This window comes from Dendropsophus ebraccatus, chromosome 1 (assembly GCF_027789765.1).
Source record: "Dendropsophus ebraccatus isolate aDenEbr1 chromosome 1, aDenEbr1.pat, whole genome shotgun sequence".
NCBI classification, from domain to species: Eukaryota; Metazoa; Chordata; class Amphibia; order Anura; family Hylidae; genus Dendropsophus; species Dendropsophus ebraccatus.
The window spans coordinates 79931151-79950675 of record NC_091454.1 but is presented as its reverse complement, the minus strand read 5'-3'; the positions used below and the strand labels follow the sequence as shown (position 1 = coordinate 79950675).

At 40.3% G+C, this 19525-nt stretch overlaps 1 protein-coding gene across 1 annotated transcript in view; it reads right to left on the bottom strand.

Moving 5' to 3' along the window:
- PTPRQ (protein tyrosine phosphatase receptor type Q) overlaps nucleotides 1–19042 on the bottom strand; it is a 284668-nt gene extending 265626 nt beyond the window's left edge. The window contains exons 1-10 of the mRNA XM_069973994.1: nucleotides 18772–19042; nucleotides 16239–16332; nucleotides 14718–14852; nucleotides 13035–13176; nucleotides 11832–12086; nucleotides 8859–9076; nucleotides 5892–6081; nucleotides 3525–3806; nucleotides 1721–2005; nucleotides 580–846 (exon numbers count right to left, since the gene is read on the bottom strand). Coding sequence (XP_069830095.1) covers nucleotides 580–846; nucleotides 1721–2005; nucleotides 3525–3806; nucleotides 5892–6081; nucleotides 8859–9076; nucleotides 11832–12086; nucleotides 13035–13176; nucleotides 14718–14852; nucleotides 16239–16286 — 1822 coding nt within the window. The 5' untranslated portion in view covers nucleotides 16287–16332; nucleotides 18772–19042. The remainder of the gene's footprint in view (nucleotides 1–579; nucleotides 847–1720; nucleotides 2006–3524; nucleotides 3807–5891; nucleotides 6082–8858; nucleotides 9077–11831; nucleotides 12087–13034; nucleotides 13177–14717; nucleotides 14853–16238; nucleotides 16333–18771) is intronic.
- Nucleotides 19043–19525: the final 483 nt, after the last annotated feature.

Here is a 19525-nt window from a genome sequence, read left to right as displayed (position 1 = left end):
GTGAATCACTCAGGGGATTGGGGGATCCAGCCAAGCCTCCTGTGAAATGATGCCCTGCCCCCTGTCTGCATCATCAGCATGTCCTCAGTAAACACACACAATGTGAGACAGAGGCATGGAAGATTTGTCTCCTAGGGGGGATAGCAGCAGGAGCAGGAGACAATGTGAATTGGCACAGAGGCCATATTTTTTCACTTCCTGGATTTCTATCAGCTACCAGTGTGACAGAATCGGACAGATATGATAATACATTGTATAGACACATCAATGTAACTTTTAATGTACTTTTAATAGAAAACAAGTTTTTCTTATCCGGAGTTCCCCTTTAAATAGATCATTAACCATGATCATTATTAGTGGCCATCTATGTTACAAGATGGACGCTTTTCCCAATATTTTTCTTAAGTGGGAACATAGCCTACCGGTGAAAGCTTTATTTTTTTTGCTGGACATAAAACACTGCGATTCTGCAGGGAGTGAAAACCATTTATTTATTTTACCCATTGTGTATAATTTTCTATTTAATGACATAAATTAATTTCAAAACACCCAACTAGAGAAGAAAATCAGAGCACATACTTAGTGTTTGCTGTAGGACTTTCATTTCACTTCTGTTTCCATTCCTCAATACAGAAAGTCCTATTTCATATGTCATTCCAGGTATTAAAGCTCCAACGTGGAATTCATTGGTGTCATTCACAATGTAAGAGACTTCGGCATTAGTCACAAGAGATTTAACCTGAATGTAGATTTGATGAAATTCCTCAGGAGAATCCCAGTGGAGGACTAATGTGTCCTCTTGTACAGAATTTGGTCTAATGCTGACTGCTTCCAATGGACTAACCTCTAAATGAAAATAAATCATAATTTTAGATTTTCTTAAAAATGCAAAAGGGGCTTACATACTGTAGCATGGGTGGGGAACACTTTCATGTATTCTCTGCTACTTGTATTAGATGTGAATTATACTGGAAAGTAAGGAAACAAATTCAGCTTATGATAAATTCTTATCATAAAAAAACTTTTATAGATAAGAAACCTTCTATTATATCTTATCAGACAAAAATGCTTCTTTCTCTTGTTATCAAGCATCTTCCATCTGCAACCCCCCCCCCTTTCCTTCCTGCTTAACTGTCATACATTCTTAAAATCAGTTTAGCAATGACTTTTGTGTACAGGTAATCTGATCCTTGAGCTAGCTTCAAGTATATGGAGGAGGAAAGAGGAAGCTTGAGAGAGAAGTGCAGAGAAAGATACTGTAGGTAAAAGACAACTTGCAGAAAAGAAATCTGCAAAATAGCTAATTTATCAAAACAAATAATTTCAAGAGTTTCAATTAATAATGAAATGCAATAGTTAATTGTTCCTGTTTAGTAATCTCACATTGTGCATTATCAATGTCCTGTGATATCTGAGTGCATTAATGTTCTCTTCAGTGTTCATTATCCCTGTGCTATGACATCAATGTATCTATTTTTTATGTGCAGTGACATCACTATATGCATTATCCCTGTACTGTTTCTGTAATGTTACATCACTGTGTACAGTATACCCTTATTGTGACATTAAGATTGTCCATACAGAATAAAAATAAAATGTCTAACTTAAACCTCAATAAAATCCCTTTCCTACAACTTCAACAACCAGAAGATGAGGGATGAGAAAATGTTTAGCATAGCCATTTATGTTGCTTGATCAATGTTATTATCATTTACTGTACCTGTTATCAAAGTCAAGCTATTTTCCATTGCACTTAATTTCCCACTCTCTGCTATAGTTTGCATAAGTATCTTGTACTTATGATATGGTTTCAGATCTCGAATAGTAGTTATAGTTTGGTTCTTTTCTTCCATGAAGGTTAAAAATGAGTCTTCCTCTATGTCCCAGACTGTTATATGGTAACCACAAAAAAATTTACTAAATGGACCTGTTGGTGGGTTCCATTTCAAAGATATACTTGTTGATGATATGCTTACAACCGTCAAATTCCCAGGATTCACAGGTCCTAGTAACACATTTCAAATAAATAAATGATATTTGAGACAACTCAAATTAAAGGGATATCCCATCCACTCTTTTGGGTTTTCCTACCCCCTCCGGTCCCTACAGCAACCGGGAAGCTTAATACAGAAAATGGAAATACCCCTTTAAAGTAAAATCTTAATAAAGACATTTTCCAGGCAAAATTTACCATTAACTAGTGATGAGCAAACTTGCTGAACATTAAGTTTTGTCGGCATTTGACTCCCGCTGCCTGGAGAATTTGGATGCAGCCCTATGATTGCAAAGAAAACATGGTTACAGCTTATGAGTATATCTATGTTTATCAGGACTTTGTAGGACGGCATCCAACTTCTCCAGGCAGTGGGAGTCAAATGCAGAGTGTTCAGGTTTGGACAAACCCAAACATTTGGCAAGTTTGCTGACTTATCCTCATATCCTCAGTATATGTCTATCAAGATCAATATGAAAGAAGTGCTGACAACCACATTGACATACACAGTGAAAGATTGCAGGATACAGAATATTTCATACATTGTGTAGTGGCTGTTCTAGGCTACTGCAGCTCAGCTCTCACCTATTACTTGAATGGGAGCTGAGCTATAGTAATGACACAGGTTGTGAGAGTTGAATATATTTGCAGCTCTCAATTCAGGCTGTGTGAAAAGCAGGGGAATGGCTGTGTTCACAGAGTACAGGGAGAAGACAAGGATCTGTGATCATTCTCCTGTCCCACTATGGCTTCAAATAACATGGACACTTGCTATCAGTAAAAAACAAAAAGTGCATAGCTGGGCTCTTGCTAACCTGTCTATAGTGAATGCAGATGTGTTTTTCATATCATGTTTGCTTTAGTAAGCATGTCAATTGCTTATTTAAATTTTGAGGGATTTTGCTTATAATCACAATTTGAAGCAAAGAAGCTTGAAGGTGGATGTATGCGCAAATTACTAGGTTTTAATTTTATAAACAGTTTTATGTTTTTTCAAAAGATATACATTTTGGAAGCAAAGTAGCTATTTTGGATGTGCACTGTATATATTTCTACCTTTGTAATATTTCTTTTGCCCTGTTTTGGCATTTTGGAGAGTTAGGCTAGGTTCACATTGCGTTTTCAGCATCCGTTTTTTGCAAAAAACGGATTGCAAAAAAACAGATGCATTTGTGTGCATCCGTTTTTGATCCGTTTTTTTATTGACTTCCATTATAAAAAAAAAAAACGGATATGGTTTTTTTGACGCACAATAAAGTACTGTTGACACTACTTTTTTGACGGTTAAGAAAAACGGATCCGTTAAACGGATGCTGAAAACGCAGTGTGAACCTAGCCTTAAAAATAAAATAAACTGTGTGTAAGTGCCAGAGTATATGGGGCTAATAGTGATTTTCAATAAAAAAATAAATGAACTCGTAAATAGGTCTTCTGGGCACCATTGGAACAAATTCAATTAACACACAAGAAGGAAACTTGAAATTCAGCCAGCACTTGGCAGTTTTTATAGTAAAGTGTACTTCTAACTTACTTGTTTGTATTGAAATAATTGGACTTAGATTATGCTGCGACCCCTCAGCATCCTTCATACACAAAATAAAACTGTAACTGTGTCCAGGGTGTAATCTCTGAATAGACACATATGTGGAATTTTCTTTTATATTTTCGAAATGTTCATTTGAGCTACTGGAATATTTGACATAAGGGTAATATCCTCTTTGAGAAGAAATAGGGACTTGACTCCATCTGAACAGCGCTTCCCTCTCTGAAATATCTTCCACAGAATATGTAAACTTTTCTGAAAAATCTGGGACTGTGAAAGGAAAGAAAAACAATATGGTGAAGTTTGTATTGTTAGATGACTTGAACAACGTGTGGTGTCCCACCACGGGTGTTGCTAGTGTATACACCCTTTGCAAAAGCCGGTAAAAGTGGTGATGTAGTCGTACTTAAGTTTTGCCACTAGATGTCGCTAGTATAGATACTGTACACTTAAGTATTGCACAGCTGTAGTTCTCAAAGGGTTATTGTTGTATGTGATTTGTGCACAAGTGAGAGTTTTTTTCCTCTTCTCTACCTATGCCTTTTCTCCTTCTTTCTCTGCACTCTCTTCTCACCCACTCAGAGCAGGTATTACATACCCTGTAGAAGGTAGTCACATGGGGAGAGGAAGTGTAGTCACACTTAGTCTGAGTCTTAGTCCTATTCCTGGACAAGGAGGAACGGTCCACACACGCAGCCACATTGGGCTCTGGATTATGCCAGGTACCCTGCTAGAGCCAAACTCCAGTCTAGTCAGACACAAATGGGAAACTAGGACACTCGTTTCTGGAAAGCAACACTTCTACACACTATGCAGTGTTAGACACTTTAAGAGAGGACAAGTAAGGGATGATCTCAGCCCACGTCAGGAGTCAAAAAGTACAGGACAGTATCTTGAAGAGGAAAGTGATATGAATAGAGCAAAGTTGCTAGAAGCCTACATACATATATCGCAGCGCAGATTTAACCAGAAAATTCTGACTACTCTGCTCAACCCAGGTAACAAGGTCTGGGGCATGTCTCACCCTCTAGGACGGGTTGCCCAACACTGGTGGGAAATAGATGGTGTAAAGACAAGGAAGTCAAAACACGGGCACAAGTATTCTCTCTACTCTCAAGTCTACTTATTCTATTTCTAAAGTTCCGGCAGAGCACAGTACTAAATTTGGTTGGGACTCTCTCGACATCCTCCTCTCTACTTCTCTGTACTCATTCATGCAACCATGCAACCAAGCCAGGACGGCTATACTACCTCTCAAGCTTTCAGCAAAAGTCTTGTCAGTTGAGTCTAAAGTATATTATCAAGTCAGAAGTTCCTTGTATATCCCTGTATCAACTATCTCTACAGTAAAAGAGAGTTTATTTATGGTAACAGGACTAAGTGATTATTGCTTAAGCACCTACACAGTAATTGCCTCCTCCTTGGGTCATTTCCCCTTTCTGTGGGTGGTGGTACCGATAGTCCGGGTGGGTCAGAACTCCACTCTGGACCACCGTGATAAGTACCCAAGGGACCCCCTCACAGCCCAACAGGTCACTGACCTCCCTAAAACCTCCCTAAAATAAAAGTAGGTGTGCCACCATACCTGTGTGCCCAAACGGCACTGGCATCACAACAACATAACACCTGGCTGAGCTATATACTGACCAACCACTACTGCAGTGGAGCTGCATTGAACTGGTGTCAGAAAGTTATAGAGATTTGTAATTTACTTCTATTTAAAAATCTCAAGTCTTCCCATATTTATCAGCTACTATCAGCCATACTGCAGGGGTCCCGATCGCTTGTACTGACGGGCAGGGGTAAGACACTTACCTCCGTCCTGTCGGATCAGCCATCTAATGATTGCATGTTTTACAGTTAAAAAAAGGGTAAAAAAAAAAAGTTTTTAAAAGTAAAATAAAAACCTTATAAACCTCCCAATAAAGATTTACAATAGCCCTTTGCCCATTATAAAAAACTAAGATACTTAAAAAAATAAATAAATAGACATATTGTATACCGTAGCTTGCGGAATTGTCCGATCTATTAAAATATATCATTATTGTTCCCACACGGTGAACGACGTAAACGAAAAAAAACACACCAAGATTGCTGATTTTTTAAAATTATATATCAGGAAAAAAAAGCAATCAAAGTGTTTCTGTTACACCAATATGATATTAATAACAGCTAGAGATCATGGCGCAAAAAATGACACCCCAACCAACCCTGTAGGTGAAAAAATAAAAGTGCTATGGCTCTTAGAAGGTGGGGAGGAACATTGTACTAATTTGACCCAGATAACCGTGCATCAGTGGGTTCGGTCTTAAAGGGGTTAATCAGACAATAGGGGGGAAAAGCTTGGATACTCACATTCATATTCACAAAGGTAGGGTAAGGGCATGTGGCAAAAGAATGCTGTAAAAAAATAATTTGGACCTGTTGCATTCTGTTGTAGAGCATAACAGTCTGTATCATTTTTGGGCAAGTGTTGCAACAATGATATTTCATATTCGTGTAAAGTATAGGGAGATCCATCTGTCCAGAAAAGTTCTTCTTCAACCTATAAAAAAACAGAACATATGTCTTGTTGATACATTCAATAGGCAGTGCAAGCTCTTTGGCGATTTTAAAATGACCCCCCCCCCACACACACACACACACACACACACACACACACAAATACTCCTAATAGGCAAAAGTAGATACCTTTCACACACAAAAAAAATATTATGAGGCAGATCACACATCACATATCGTATAGAAAATCTCAAGATAAAGGAAAACTGTCACTAGGTTTATTTTGCCTTAAATGAGGGCGGCATAAACTAGTGACAAAAATACTGAACAGAAACACTAACATCATTTTGTTCAGCCGTTCTACTAAAATGTAGGAGAATAGGATTCTTGCCAAACCCCTCCCCCACCCTCCAGCTGCAGATTGATAGATGATTGCCTATACACAGCATGGATAGATAACTGCCAATCAGCAGCTGGTGGGAGGAGTTTTCTCATGAATATCCAGGACCACTGGGCTCATGCACATAATGGAGAGAACTACTTATTGTTCATGTTATTCAGGAGGAGATCTCTGGATCAACTCCACAGAACAATGTAATTCATACATTATTCTGTTCAGTTTCTCTGTCACTAGTTTATGCTAGCCTGAGATAGGACGGAATAAACCTGATGACAGAGTCTCTTTAAAGTATATCTCTATCTATATCTGTATATCTACATATGTTGTATATATCTGTAAAGATGCTTGTTTTAGAACTCTATAGTTCAAACCAACTAACAAACTAGTTTTAGACAAACCCAAATTTCACCAACAAGCCTAAAAACTCTGTATAAGGGTACAAACACACACACACCGTATACGCAGCGTATTTACTGCTGCGATACGCAGCGCATACGCAGCAGATACGCAGCAGATTAGATCTAAATAACTGAACACAGCATCAAGTCTTCACCATCAAATCTGCTGCGTATCTGATGCGTATTTGCGGTGTGTGTGTTTGTACCCTTACACTGATAAGTCACGTAGGATTATATCTAAGTATTCTCAAACCGTTTTTAAGGCAAAGTTAATGTCAAAGTCATGGCAACATGTATGGCTATGGCTAAATTGATAAGATCTGGTGTTATACCCCCCCCCCCCCCCCAGTAATGACAAGGCTAATTTGGGCCTCAAAGGGGTAGTCCCATGCAAAGAAATCATTGTACAATGCAAAGGTTTTATAAATATATAACCCTGCAATGTGCTTACATTTCCATTGTGCTATTTCGGTTAAATTATAACAGTTTTCTAGCCTTGATCCCCCTCTGGAAACAGTGTTTTGTTGTCAACCCCCCCTGTCCGCAGCTTCCACTGCTATTTTGTGACAATAGACCACAAATTCGGATTCTGCTTTCTGGCCAGCCGCCTTTCCTAACAACATGCGTCTATGCATTACATAGTGCCCCCTCCCCGAAGAACTTACAACAGACTGTAGGAACTGTAAGCATTTTGGTGGTTCAGAAGCATTACAGCAAATTTTTTTCTTGAACGGCAGGTAATAACAGAAAAATTGTACTGTATATTTATTCACCTGAATTCTTAAATTTAGAAGTAGAAGTAAAGGGTGTTACTTATGGACCATATTGGGTTTGCAAAAGTTTCAAGTGCCAAAACATAACAAATATCCACATCCCATATGTCACATAAACTAATGTTACCCCGCTTCCCAGAAGTAACAAGTACAGGGGTCCTGGGTGTTTCCTGTATGAGTGAAGTAGTGGTTATGTATATACACTGCCCATCCACTCAAGTTGTGATAGTGGATAAGATAGTAGAATACAGCACCCAGGACCTCCTTTTCATAGTTAGTAAGGGTCACAGTGACCAGACTCCCACCAATCATTTATCACCTATCCTACAGAAATGTCATACATTGTGTCTTAGGGAAGTCCAGTTAAAAAAAAAAAAAAAACAACTTCATTTTAATTTTTTTTTTATTTTTCGGTTGAAAAAATTTGTGAGTTATGTTAGGCCTTTCTTTATGAGAGCTATTTGCAAGCCATTAATGGCTACCCTGAGGTCATGTAATCCTTCCTCCTTCTACTATCTGTCCTTTGGCTGACACTATTTCAGGAGGTTCAACCTGAAAGAACTGCACAAGTCCATGCCGAACTGAAGTTTTAGCAAACCCAGTTCTGAATGTTTGATTAACTTATGTTATATTTAGTACATAATTTAATATTGTTTATTATGTTTATCTTATTTTACCCATTCCCTTAAAGGGGTTGGCCACTTTATAGTAAAATAGGTCAGTACAAAGTATTAGTAAGTGTGCTCAATGTATATACTGACAGCAGCTCCCTGTGTACCTCATAGAGCTAAAATCAGACTCCCCTTTTCCAGGCTGGGCTGCCCTGCTCTGCTTTTTTTCTGTCCACAAAATGGCTGACATGGAGGAGCATGTGACCAGGCCCTGTCCCCTGTGTCCTCCATAGACATACAGTATACAGGTTCAGTGGTGGACACTGGGGGGGCGGGGTCTGGTCACATGCTCCTCCAGGTCAGCAATCTTATGGACCAAAACACCACAGAGCAGAGCAGCCCAGCCTGGAGGAGGGCAGTCTGATATTAGCTGTATGAGGTACACAGGGAGCTACTGTCAGTATATACACTTACTAATACTGTACACTGAGCAATTTTATTATAAAGTGGCCAACCCCTTTAACTTTACAATTAATAGATTATAGATACATTCATGTATAAATAAATGGAATATTCATTTCCTCCGACTTCCGTGATTTAAGTGAAATGAACAAAATGGAAAAACAATCTACACAAACCTTGAGATCAGAGAGACCACTCCAGAGCAAGATTAATTCATTCTTCATATGCAGGAAAGAAGATAAAAATGAATATTCATCAATTGTTTGAACATTTACAAGATGTGCTCCAGTATGAAGCAATTCACAGGTTTGTTCAGCACTTGCCCAAGGCTTATTATCCAACATGAGCTTATAGCAGCTGTTTCTAAATGCAATCCAGCCCTTAGAGCAGAGCCCTACAAAATATAAAGAGAAAATAGGAAATACATAGAAGCCTTCTAGTTTTAACTAATAGAATAATAATCAAACAATTACAAGGACCAGAATGCTTAAAAAAAAGGCAATGCTGCAAAACATGACGTGCCTAGGTGGATTTAATAAAAACACAGCTTTAAAGAGAACCAATCATGGCCGAAATTTTAATTTTTTTTTTTGCTAATTAGCTGTAAATTAATATTTTATTAATATTTGTAATTGGAATTATTTACTTTTATGCCCGTGATTTTACAATATACACATTCTCTTTTCCTGTCTCGCGCCGGCTCTTTTCAAAAGAGCCGGCGCGAGACAGGAAGCTCCCGGCATGCCAGCCCATGAGCCTTTGCCGCCGCTCTGTAAATACACAGTGATCCCGCGCTATCACTGTGTATGTCTATTCTAACTGGGCCTATTAGTATGTCCCTGAAGATACAGACTGCCTGTGCAGTCTGCATCTTATGCGTTTACCTAATCCTGTATAGCGGAGCAGTAAGGGCGGGGGCGGCCATCTTGATGACGTCACTGGTGCGTTCCAGCGCTGGAATGCAAGGGACGTAATCAAGATGGCGTCCGGCTTAGCTGCACCGCTACAGAGGACTGGGTAAAGTATAAAATACAGACTGCACAGGCAGTCTGTATCTTCAGAAATAAACTACATGAAGATACAGACTGCCTTTGCAGTCTGTATCTTATACTTTACCCAGTCCTCTGTAGCGGTGCAGTAAAGCCGGGCGCCATCTTGATTACGTCCCTTGCTTTCCAGCGCTGGAACGCACCACTGTGACGTCATCAAGATGGCCGCCCCCGTCCTTACTGCTCCGCTTTACAGGATTAGGTAAAAGCATAAGATACAGACTGCACAGGCAGTCTGTATCTTCAGGAATAGATTTAGGGAGAGAGAATCTTTTACTATAGGGACAGTTAATTTTAGGTGATTGGTTCTCTTTAAAGGGGACCAATCAGCATGATTGTGCAGATATGGTTCCCTCCCCGAAGCCACCAGCAGCGGCGGCAATAGTAGCTAGCCAGTCTCTCTGCCTGTCAATCATCCCTGCAGAGTGTGCTGACAGGCAGAGGGCCATTACTAGTCACGAGTGGCTCCCTTCCCATATGACTAGTTGCCACCTCTCTCCTGTCCTTGCCCTGGGGAAAAAAACTTTTTCCCCCCTGCTGTAAAGCTACCACCGCAGCCGCCACTGGTGAATTTGGGGAGCTACCCAGCAGAGATATGCTGTGCAGCAGGGATCAATATCTGCAAAATCATGCTGACTTGTTCCCTTTAAGTAACTCCAGGCTGCAACTGATGTTCTGTTTGTGACTCTGAATAGGCATTACAGATAGTTTCATTGTGGATCGATTCCAGTGCTATCTCTTTCTTTAAATTTTATTGGGGAGATCACAAAGCAGACATGGATAGTCTTATAGACCAGGCAAAGCTCCTTAGGGAAAAAGTATGTAAATTAGCTATCTACCAGAAAGAAGAAAGTTGGTTCTCTGGTGCCACCTATACAAAGAGCATTACCTGGTCTATAAGAATTGCTACAGCAGCTTGGCAGTCTCCCCAAAGAGAGACACAACCCTTTTGAAAAAGATACCAAAAACAACCACCTAGGACCTGCATTAGTGCCTCTTTAGCATCCTGTTCACCATGTTTAGGAATGTTTGGAATGATCAAACTAATAGTTTCTATTCTTTATGACGGGCTCTCTTTAAAGCGACTCTGTACCCACAATCTGACCCCCCCCCCCCCCCATACCGCTTGTACCCTCAGATAGCTGCTTTTAATCGGCAGGTGATGCAGTTATTGTCCTAAAAAACAGCTTTTAAACTGTCAGCCCCGTGCCCAACAGCCGGGGCTTAGATTGTGTATGCATTAGGCAGGCACAAGCTCTCTGTCCCTCCTCCCCGCCCTCCTCATCATTAGGATTTCTCCAGGCAGATTGTCTCCTATTAATCAGCTGTGTGAATACTGAACATGGGCTGGATCGTTAAGGCACCTGTGCAATGTTCAGAGAGGAGAAAATGTTCGTGGCATTCCTAATGATGAAGAGGGTGGGGAAGAGGGATGGAGGGGTGGTGCAAAGTTAGACCACAGATTCTCTAAGCCCCGGCCGTTGGGCACAGGGCTGCAAGTTTAAAAGTTGTTTTTTAGGGCAATAACTGCATCACCTGCCGAACGGACCCCAGGACAGATCTTGAATTAAAAGCAACTATCTGAAGGTACAAGTGGTTTGGGGGGAAACAGATTGTGGGTACAGAGTCACTTTAAGGAGAGTCACTACCCCTGTGGCCCTTAGACTTCTCACTAGCCAGCCAACACCTCTGCACTGATGAGGGGCAAAAAACCCTGAAACAGCTGTCTGCAGATGGGAATTCTGTCCTTTTGGAGATTGTTTGGCTTAGCATAAAATCCCCAGTCAATGTTCTAAGGCTCCTTGACTGAGAGAGACTTGAATTGACGGGACATCTCTTTGCTCAAGAAGTGTGAGAGCTATTTTGCATATCCTTTCTTCCCAGAATTCTCTGTGGAAAAGCAATGGTCTGTAAGTCTCCACACGTCTTTATGACTGGCTCTCTTTAAGGACAGTCACTACCCCTTTGGCCCATGTTTTGGTGAGGCATTGAGTTTGTCTTCTTTTTCTTTCAGCAACTGATAAAAAGACCCAAAACGATTCATGGGAAGTAATAGATTTACAGCTCTTTTGTTTTCTTTACAACTGCACATGCACATACCTGTTTCAACTGAAATATCCATTGTCTGAGATACATTTATAAAACTAGGATAGTGCTGCTTCACAACAAATTCAAAATTGTAAAGAGACCCCGGAAGCAAATTGTTGACTTCATAAAACTTGTCATCCAGCAGCGCCATTTCAGAAGAATTGTTGAGGACATTAGAAACAAAAATGTCTCCATTAATCTTGCTCCAGTTAAACGATACAGAAGTAGTAGTCACCGCAATATTGATATCATTTAACATTACTGGGTCTACAGGGAAAAGTATAAAAAATTGTTTAAACAAAAGTATTTGTATTATGGCTAACACGTTGCTGCCAGCTTGGTTAAACCTGTTTCATAAGATAAGGGAAGCAGGCTCAGGTTTGTCTGAACCAAAGAGTGTGGCATTTGTTTACCGGTGGCTAAAAAAGTTGGATGGGCTGTATCCATGTTTTCCAGGACTCCCTAGGGCTGCATCCAACTTCTTCAGCCACCGGGAACTAAGTGCCACATGCTTAGGTTCAGATAAAACCGAGCATGGCTCAAGGTTCGCTCATATCTCCCAGAATATAAAGCATACCCTATTGGTAGCTATTGGTAAAATAAAGTCTGCAGCTATAATCAAAATTTTGTCCATGCACCTCTTAATAAATCCTGTGCACCCTTACACTGGCTGGGGTTTACTTAAAGTGTCACTGTCGTTTTGACATGTCATAGAGACATATCAAAAGTTTTTATCGGTCCAGGTCTGAGAGTTCAGTGTTTGGTCCTCTCCCGGCTCTGTGTCACTTGATCAGTCAGACTTATTATGGAGCTCTTTGGAGCCCGACTGATAGCTCTGACTGATCGAGTGACACAGATTCTGGAGAGGACAACGCTTATCTTCCAATTGGTATGGGTCTGAACACTCAGACATGGAGTGATGAAAATTTTTAACATGTCTCTATGACATGGCAAAAGTTTTGTGAAACGACAGTGACACTTTAAAGAAGGGGTTACACTATCAACTGGTAACACCCACTTGACTATTCAGTCATATGGATGAATGGCACAATGCAGAGCTATAAGAAAATATATTCCAGAATTGTTATTTCTTGGGGAATACATGTATTTACAAAAACAGACAGGCCGCAGAGGCCACAGGTCCTCTCTAACATAGGCACCTTTTACTACATTTTTATGTTTAGTGGAGTATTGCTTACATGTTTTTATACCTACTTGTTAAAAATGATCTAGCACTTAGGATATCGCCATCTTTTACTGATTTTATGGTGACATTATAAACGTCTTCTTGCATTAGGTTATCCAATAATATAAATGGACTGTAAGCTTGGCGAACAACCCATGACTTTAACAAATTCTGCAGAGATTTAAAAAAAAAAAAAAAAAAGTGTACATTTTAGCTTTGAATGTAATAATCTCACATTCCAAGAAGCACAGAAAGTCAGAGGATGATCATTGAAGTTATGTTAAAAAAGCAGTTTATTATTAATGACTATTAACATAACATGCACTCTCTTCTTTTTTGGGGGGGTAGTAGGGTACAAAGCATCTCTTGCTAACAAATCTATAATGATACCATTTTAATGGACAATATATAATGGAAATGAATTATACAAATGCAGACCTATTTTAGCTTAATAAAAAAAACAGCGTGAACATACTCTAAAATAAGAGTAAAATATCAGTAATCAGGAATTGCCTTTTGTGAGTAAACATTTAGCCACTACAGGAACATAGCAGAAAAAGGTGGCTGTCTGGTAATACTGATGGCCACACATCATGATTATTATTTGTGGCCATCAATATTACGAGACAGCCGACTAAGAGACAGCAGGTTTAGGCTGTCCGATCTCAGGGTAGCATAAACTAGTGACAGCTGAACAGAGGAAAGTATCACTTACTTGTTCTGTGCAGCTGATCCAGAGACAGCCTTCTGAATAAGCCTTCCATTATAAGCATGAGCTCAGCAGTCCCGGATATTCATGAGATGCAGAAAACGCTGTCTATGAGCTGCTGATTGGCAGTTATCTATCCATGCTGTATATAGGCAGTCAACTGTCAATCAGCACTTGGAGGGTAGTGCGGCATATCAGGAGAACGTTTGAACAGAATGATGTAAGAAATACACTGATCTGTTCAGCATTTCTGTCACTAGTTTATGCTGCCCTCATTTAAGATAGTATAAACGCTAGTTATTTTATAATGATGGGTGTTATTCGTATGATAACAGCTGTAGTTATAAAATAATGGCTGTTATTTCTCATCAATAGACGGTTATCCAATAAAAACGGCCGTCATTTTGGCAGTGTGCGAACATGGTCTTTATAGTTTTTAATGTAAGACATTTTGTAGTGTTCCAGCACAGGTGTGCCACTAACTTTTTATTGCACCTGGGCAAAGTAACTTTTTCCAGGCTCTCACAGTGGAATATAGTCTAAGTGTATTCTGTGTCTTCCCCACTAGGTGTCACTACTTTGTTTTTGTATACCTTACCCCATACTGCTTCTTACTGCAATTTTACACTCCTCTCTTTGGTTTCAATCCAAGCTAAACTAATGCTCCCTGCTTTTTCTTATACTCCCATTTAGGACTTACAGCATAAGCTATGCATATAGCAAATGAGCTTTGTCAGGGATTATAATTAAAATACCAGAATGCCCCTATATATTTAGTTTTTTTTATAAACTTGTTACCATAACTTCTCCCAGGTCATGATTTAAGTTAATGAAAGTTTTAAAAGACTTTGATTTGCTAGGTCACAAAATGTTAATGTCAGCTGTCATGTGGGTGCACTTTACTTCTGGTGAGCCTTCTAGCTGTTCACTAATGATAGTGGAAACAGATCAGCTAAATTATCTATGAGTGTATGGTCACATTCACACTAGTACAAGTCTCTACCTGAGGGTGCGTGCTGTTTGTCTTAAATAACACAAAATAACTATCAGGATTCTTATTTTCAGGAAATGTATGCCATTCAACTCTAGTAGCAACATTTTCTGTTCCTTTTCCTCCACACGGAACGTTCTGTACCATCTGAAAAAATATTAAGGATATGTGTCAATCATTCACATACACTGAGGTAATGTCCAGTTCCCATAAAGACAAGAATGTCACAGTATATTCTTTGAAGGCCAAAGCAGGTTTATTTTTGTACAGTTTTTGTTTAACTTAAGTCCAGTGTATAATCTGCTGGTCTATAGTAAATCTGTCTCTGTGTGTTATAGATGTGGACTAAATAAGCCACAAGTTATCCTGGAGCCAAGCTAAGGGTCCTTTTATACACAGATTATCTGACAGATTTTTGAAGCCAAAACCAGGAGAAATCTCAATCTTTCCTTTATGACCTGTTTATAATCTGTTCCTGGCTTTGGCCTAAAAGATCTGTCAGATATCTTTGTGTGTAAAAGGACCATAAGGGTCCTATTAGACAGGCCGATGGCATCCCAATCAATAATGTAAACAAGCACCGATCTGCTAGATCGGCATTTGTTTACTGAGCCTATTACATGGCTCAATGATCTTTTAGAAAGGGCTGCACAGACATTGTTAGTGATGTCCATGCAGCCCTTGGCCTAAACTGACATACATTACCTCTCCATGCTACCAGTTTTCTCCTGCCCTCTGCTTTCACTGGCGCCTTCAGGTTCAAATCGGCCTGTCTGAGCTCACAGCCTGCTCAGCCAATCACTGGCTACAGCTGTCCCAGCCAGTGATTGGCTGAGCAGCCTGTCAGCTCAGACAGGCCGATTTGAAGCTGCAGCCACATGCCCAGAGTGAAAGCAGAGGGCAGGAGAAGACTGGGAGCGTGGAGAAGTAATGTATGTCAGTTTATTTAATCATTGGCTGATGATATTAGGTCCAGGTCTAAAGACACAATCAGCCAATGATTGTTGTCATCTGCTGATCTTTGTCTCTATTACACAGAGCAATAATCAGTCCAATTGACCTGATTTGGCCGAGTATAAATCTGTGTAATAGGGCCCTTAGTCCTGTTTATGGAAATGGCTTGTGGCAGGTTGGACAGTCTTTGGTGATGGCAAGCAGCCATAGAGAGCATGTTTGATTACCAGCTCAGCTGTCCATTAAATCATTTTTACTGATCCCATCAAATATGAAGTGCTGTATTTCATGATCACATTGGACTTGGACTTTGGCACTTTAAGCTGGGCATTAAAAACTATATGGAGGTACTTCATGATAGCTAATGAAGATGTTGTATAAAGACATATTTATATCTTACAGAGGAAATGCTATGAACACCTAGTAGTTGCAGGTCGCACCTCTGGGACCCCCGCCTATTTGAGTCCTTGGAGCTGTCCATCATTTTTCCAGAACGGTGGAGAAAAGATAAACAGAGAGATGGACACTTACTCCCTGTAAGAAATCAATGGTTTTCATAATATCCAATTATGATCATACCTGGAAAAGACTCTTAAAAAAAAGCAGACGAAGAACCATGGTGTCCATTTTTAATGTGATTATGATGCATCGTTTGCCACACGTTTTAGTATACCTATGGGATAGAGAAGGTTTAATAAGAAATATCTATTTGTAATGCTGAGGCAATAACTAATATATACTGTTTATTCACACAACACTCGGACCCCTGCAGAAACTACAGAATCCTATGGTGATGTAAATTTGGCTTTGTTGACGTGTGGGGTAATCATAGGGAATGTCATGGTGCATAGTGACAGTACACAGATGTGTGTCCGATGAAGGAATAATGTTTGGCATTCTCAAGGACAGTGATTGGCCAAAGAGCAAACCTTTGCTCGCTCATCAGTTGATCGCTGGCTCTGTTGCACAAGGAGATTTCTACCTGAGTTCTGACAATCTCTCCATGTAATAGGGCCTCAATAGTGTGTCTTCTTTTATCAGAAAGACAGTGAGAAGATAGTGAAAGCACATCTTGCAACCTAGTCAAAGACCAGTAAAATATTCAGTTTTTGCATGAAGTTTGTTTGCCTGCAGTAAAGGCTACTTACTTTTACCTATTGTGTACTTTGAAGCTGTTTACAATTAAGCTGTCAATTTCTTGGATTCTGTATGCCATTTATTAAGCATTATACAGTCAGAAATTGTACCTAACATTAGCTCTATTAGTAAATTCACTAATTGCAGTATGGGCAGGGCTGTCTTAACAGCTGCTGCTGCTGCCCTAGGCACTAAACCTGGAGACGCCCCATCTTGGGGAGTGTGGGAAAGAGTGATTTAAGCCTCATGCATTTCTCTACATGTAGAAACATTGTCCGAATCTCATTTTTCCTGGTTTTTAACTGCATACAGAAAATTTCCACATGAATCAATGATTAGAGCGGTCTGCATATTGTCTGAAGGAATTCTTACCACAGGATTGGTAGATTGGTAGGTAATAGCTCCAGACATGAACAATTCCACCATACCCCCCTCAAAAGAAACCAGATTTAATGGCAAGTTTGAATGGGAGGTAGGACACTAAAAAAAAAAAAGAAAAGAAAAGAAAGAAAAGTTGTTTCTTCCCCCTGCTCCCTGGTGCTGCCCCCATGCAAGGTGCTGCCCTAGGCACTGGACCACAGGTGCCTAGTGGTAAATACAGCCCTGAGTATGAGGCGGGGTTCACACACAGTATGACACTGGCCATTCTGTGACCCGGGCGTATCTATGTGTGCCCGCATCCCAATTTACCATAGCACACAATAAACTAAGAGTTGTGTGAACTGTCAGATTTGTGTGGTCACACAAAACTGACATGTCAGTTTTTTGAGCGGCCGATAGCAATCCCGGTCGGACTGTATATAGAGTGTATACACTCCGGCCGGGATTCCCACTGAACTTTTGACATGTCATAGAAACTTACTTGATAAAAGGCTGGGTTGAAACGTTGCACTGCTGTTTTGGTTAAAGGGAGCCTGACCCCCCAGTGCAGCCTCGGATTCTTACCCTTTGCTGCAAGTCCCGCTCCTTGACCCGGTCCCCAGATGGAGATATTGGTGCTGGGAGGTGAGCACGCGCTGTATGCAAATTACATGAGATGAGTCCGATGCCCATAGAGAATGACTAAAGCCGTCATTCTCTATAGGCGTCTGACTTATCTCTGGAGCGCGCTCACGGCTGCCAACGGCGATATCTCCGTCCTGTGACCGGCTCCAGGAGTGGGACTTGCAGCAAAGGGTAAGTATCCAGGGCTGCATCGGGAGGTCGGGCAGGCTCAGCGTTGGAATGCCGGGTGACAGGTTCCCTTTAAGTAAATAAAAGTCTCTTAAGATTTTCATTACCTACGGATGCTGTTGGATCATTTCTCATATGAAGTCCTAGAATCTTTTCAAACGTTTTGATGTTCTGGAGTCTGGTTGTTCAGATCCCCACTGATCCCTTGGCTAGGTCATTTACTCTCCATCTCACTGCCTTTTCTGTCTTGTTGCAGGAGATGGCCTCCTTTGTAAGTCTGTGGAAGCCTATCCCCAGTAGCAAGACAGAGGTAACAGCAGGGAATGGAGTGTAGTTCTAAGCCAAGCTCTCTGCTCTATTGCTGGGGGTCTGAACACCCTGACGGATGGAAATTTTTCACATGTGTCTATGACATATCAAACATTTTTAAAAGTAATAGAGATACTATCAAATGCAGTATACTATAAATATTTTATGAAAAGTAGCATTCCTGTAAAATTGCCACCAAACTATGTTAAACTGGCATTAGTTCATTTGCATTTAACTTTATATTTGCCCTCAGCAATACTGGAAACCTTAAAGGCCCTATTAAACTTAGCGGAAGTCTACCAGATGATAACAAATCAAGCATGTTAATCACCAATTTAAAAAATCTAAATCTAGTGTTCTCTCCTGTAAAAGTGTGGCAAAACCAGAAGTTACCTGATAATATTGTTATAGCCTGGTTTATTAAACTGCTGCCCTGTAATCCTGTCAGATTTGCCCCAGGGAGTATAACATTGCAGTAAGAAGAAAAACTCACCTCCTGGCTCTCCTTTCTTGAACATCCAGAATCCCATGCAATCTCCTGTGTGCTCCAGCAGAAGAAGCCGGCGGTGCACACTGGTACAATGTGACTGTGACTCTACAAATGTGGCCAGCAGTTCCACTTCACTACTTACTCTTTATGAGACCAATATCCTTTCACCTAACTCCTCCTCAATGGATGTTGTTTTTTCTCTTCACTTTTGGATTATAACTTCACGCCCACAGTCAGCTATTTCTTATATATCCCAATTTGTGTTGCCCATTCTGTGCCTTTCCCTTTTGTTAAAGTCAAGGGAGGTCTCCATGGCAACAAAGAGGCAGCAACCTCTCTACGACAGTCAGGCTGGGAGTGGGAGTCCTCATAGACTTCACATGGGGGGGACAGTTACTTGAAAAAACAAACTACAAAGCAATCACATCTGCAGAACCTCATTCTAATAACAGTAGCTGTCACCGACTTGTGGTAGGAAATCTGCAGTATGGTAAAATAAGCATCTTGGAATGTGAAGTTGGAACAAAAAAGAGTGTTGTATTTTCCCATCAGTGGTTATGATAACAGTAATGTAATAATGTTCATGTTTCAAATTTGACAAAGATTTTGGAGCAAAGTCTGTGCAGAACTGTCCTGGACATAGAGCCAATCTGTATCCTATGCATGTGAATAGGGCTTCCACAAACATGTTTCCATGCTATGATACATTTCTGCATGGAATTTTGGCTGCACTGCAGAAACATATCAGTAGCCTTAT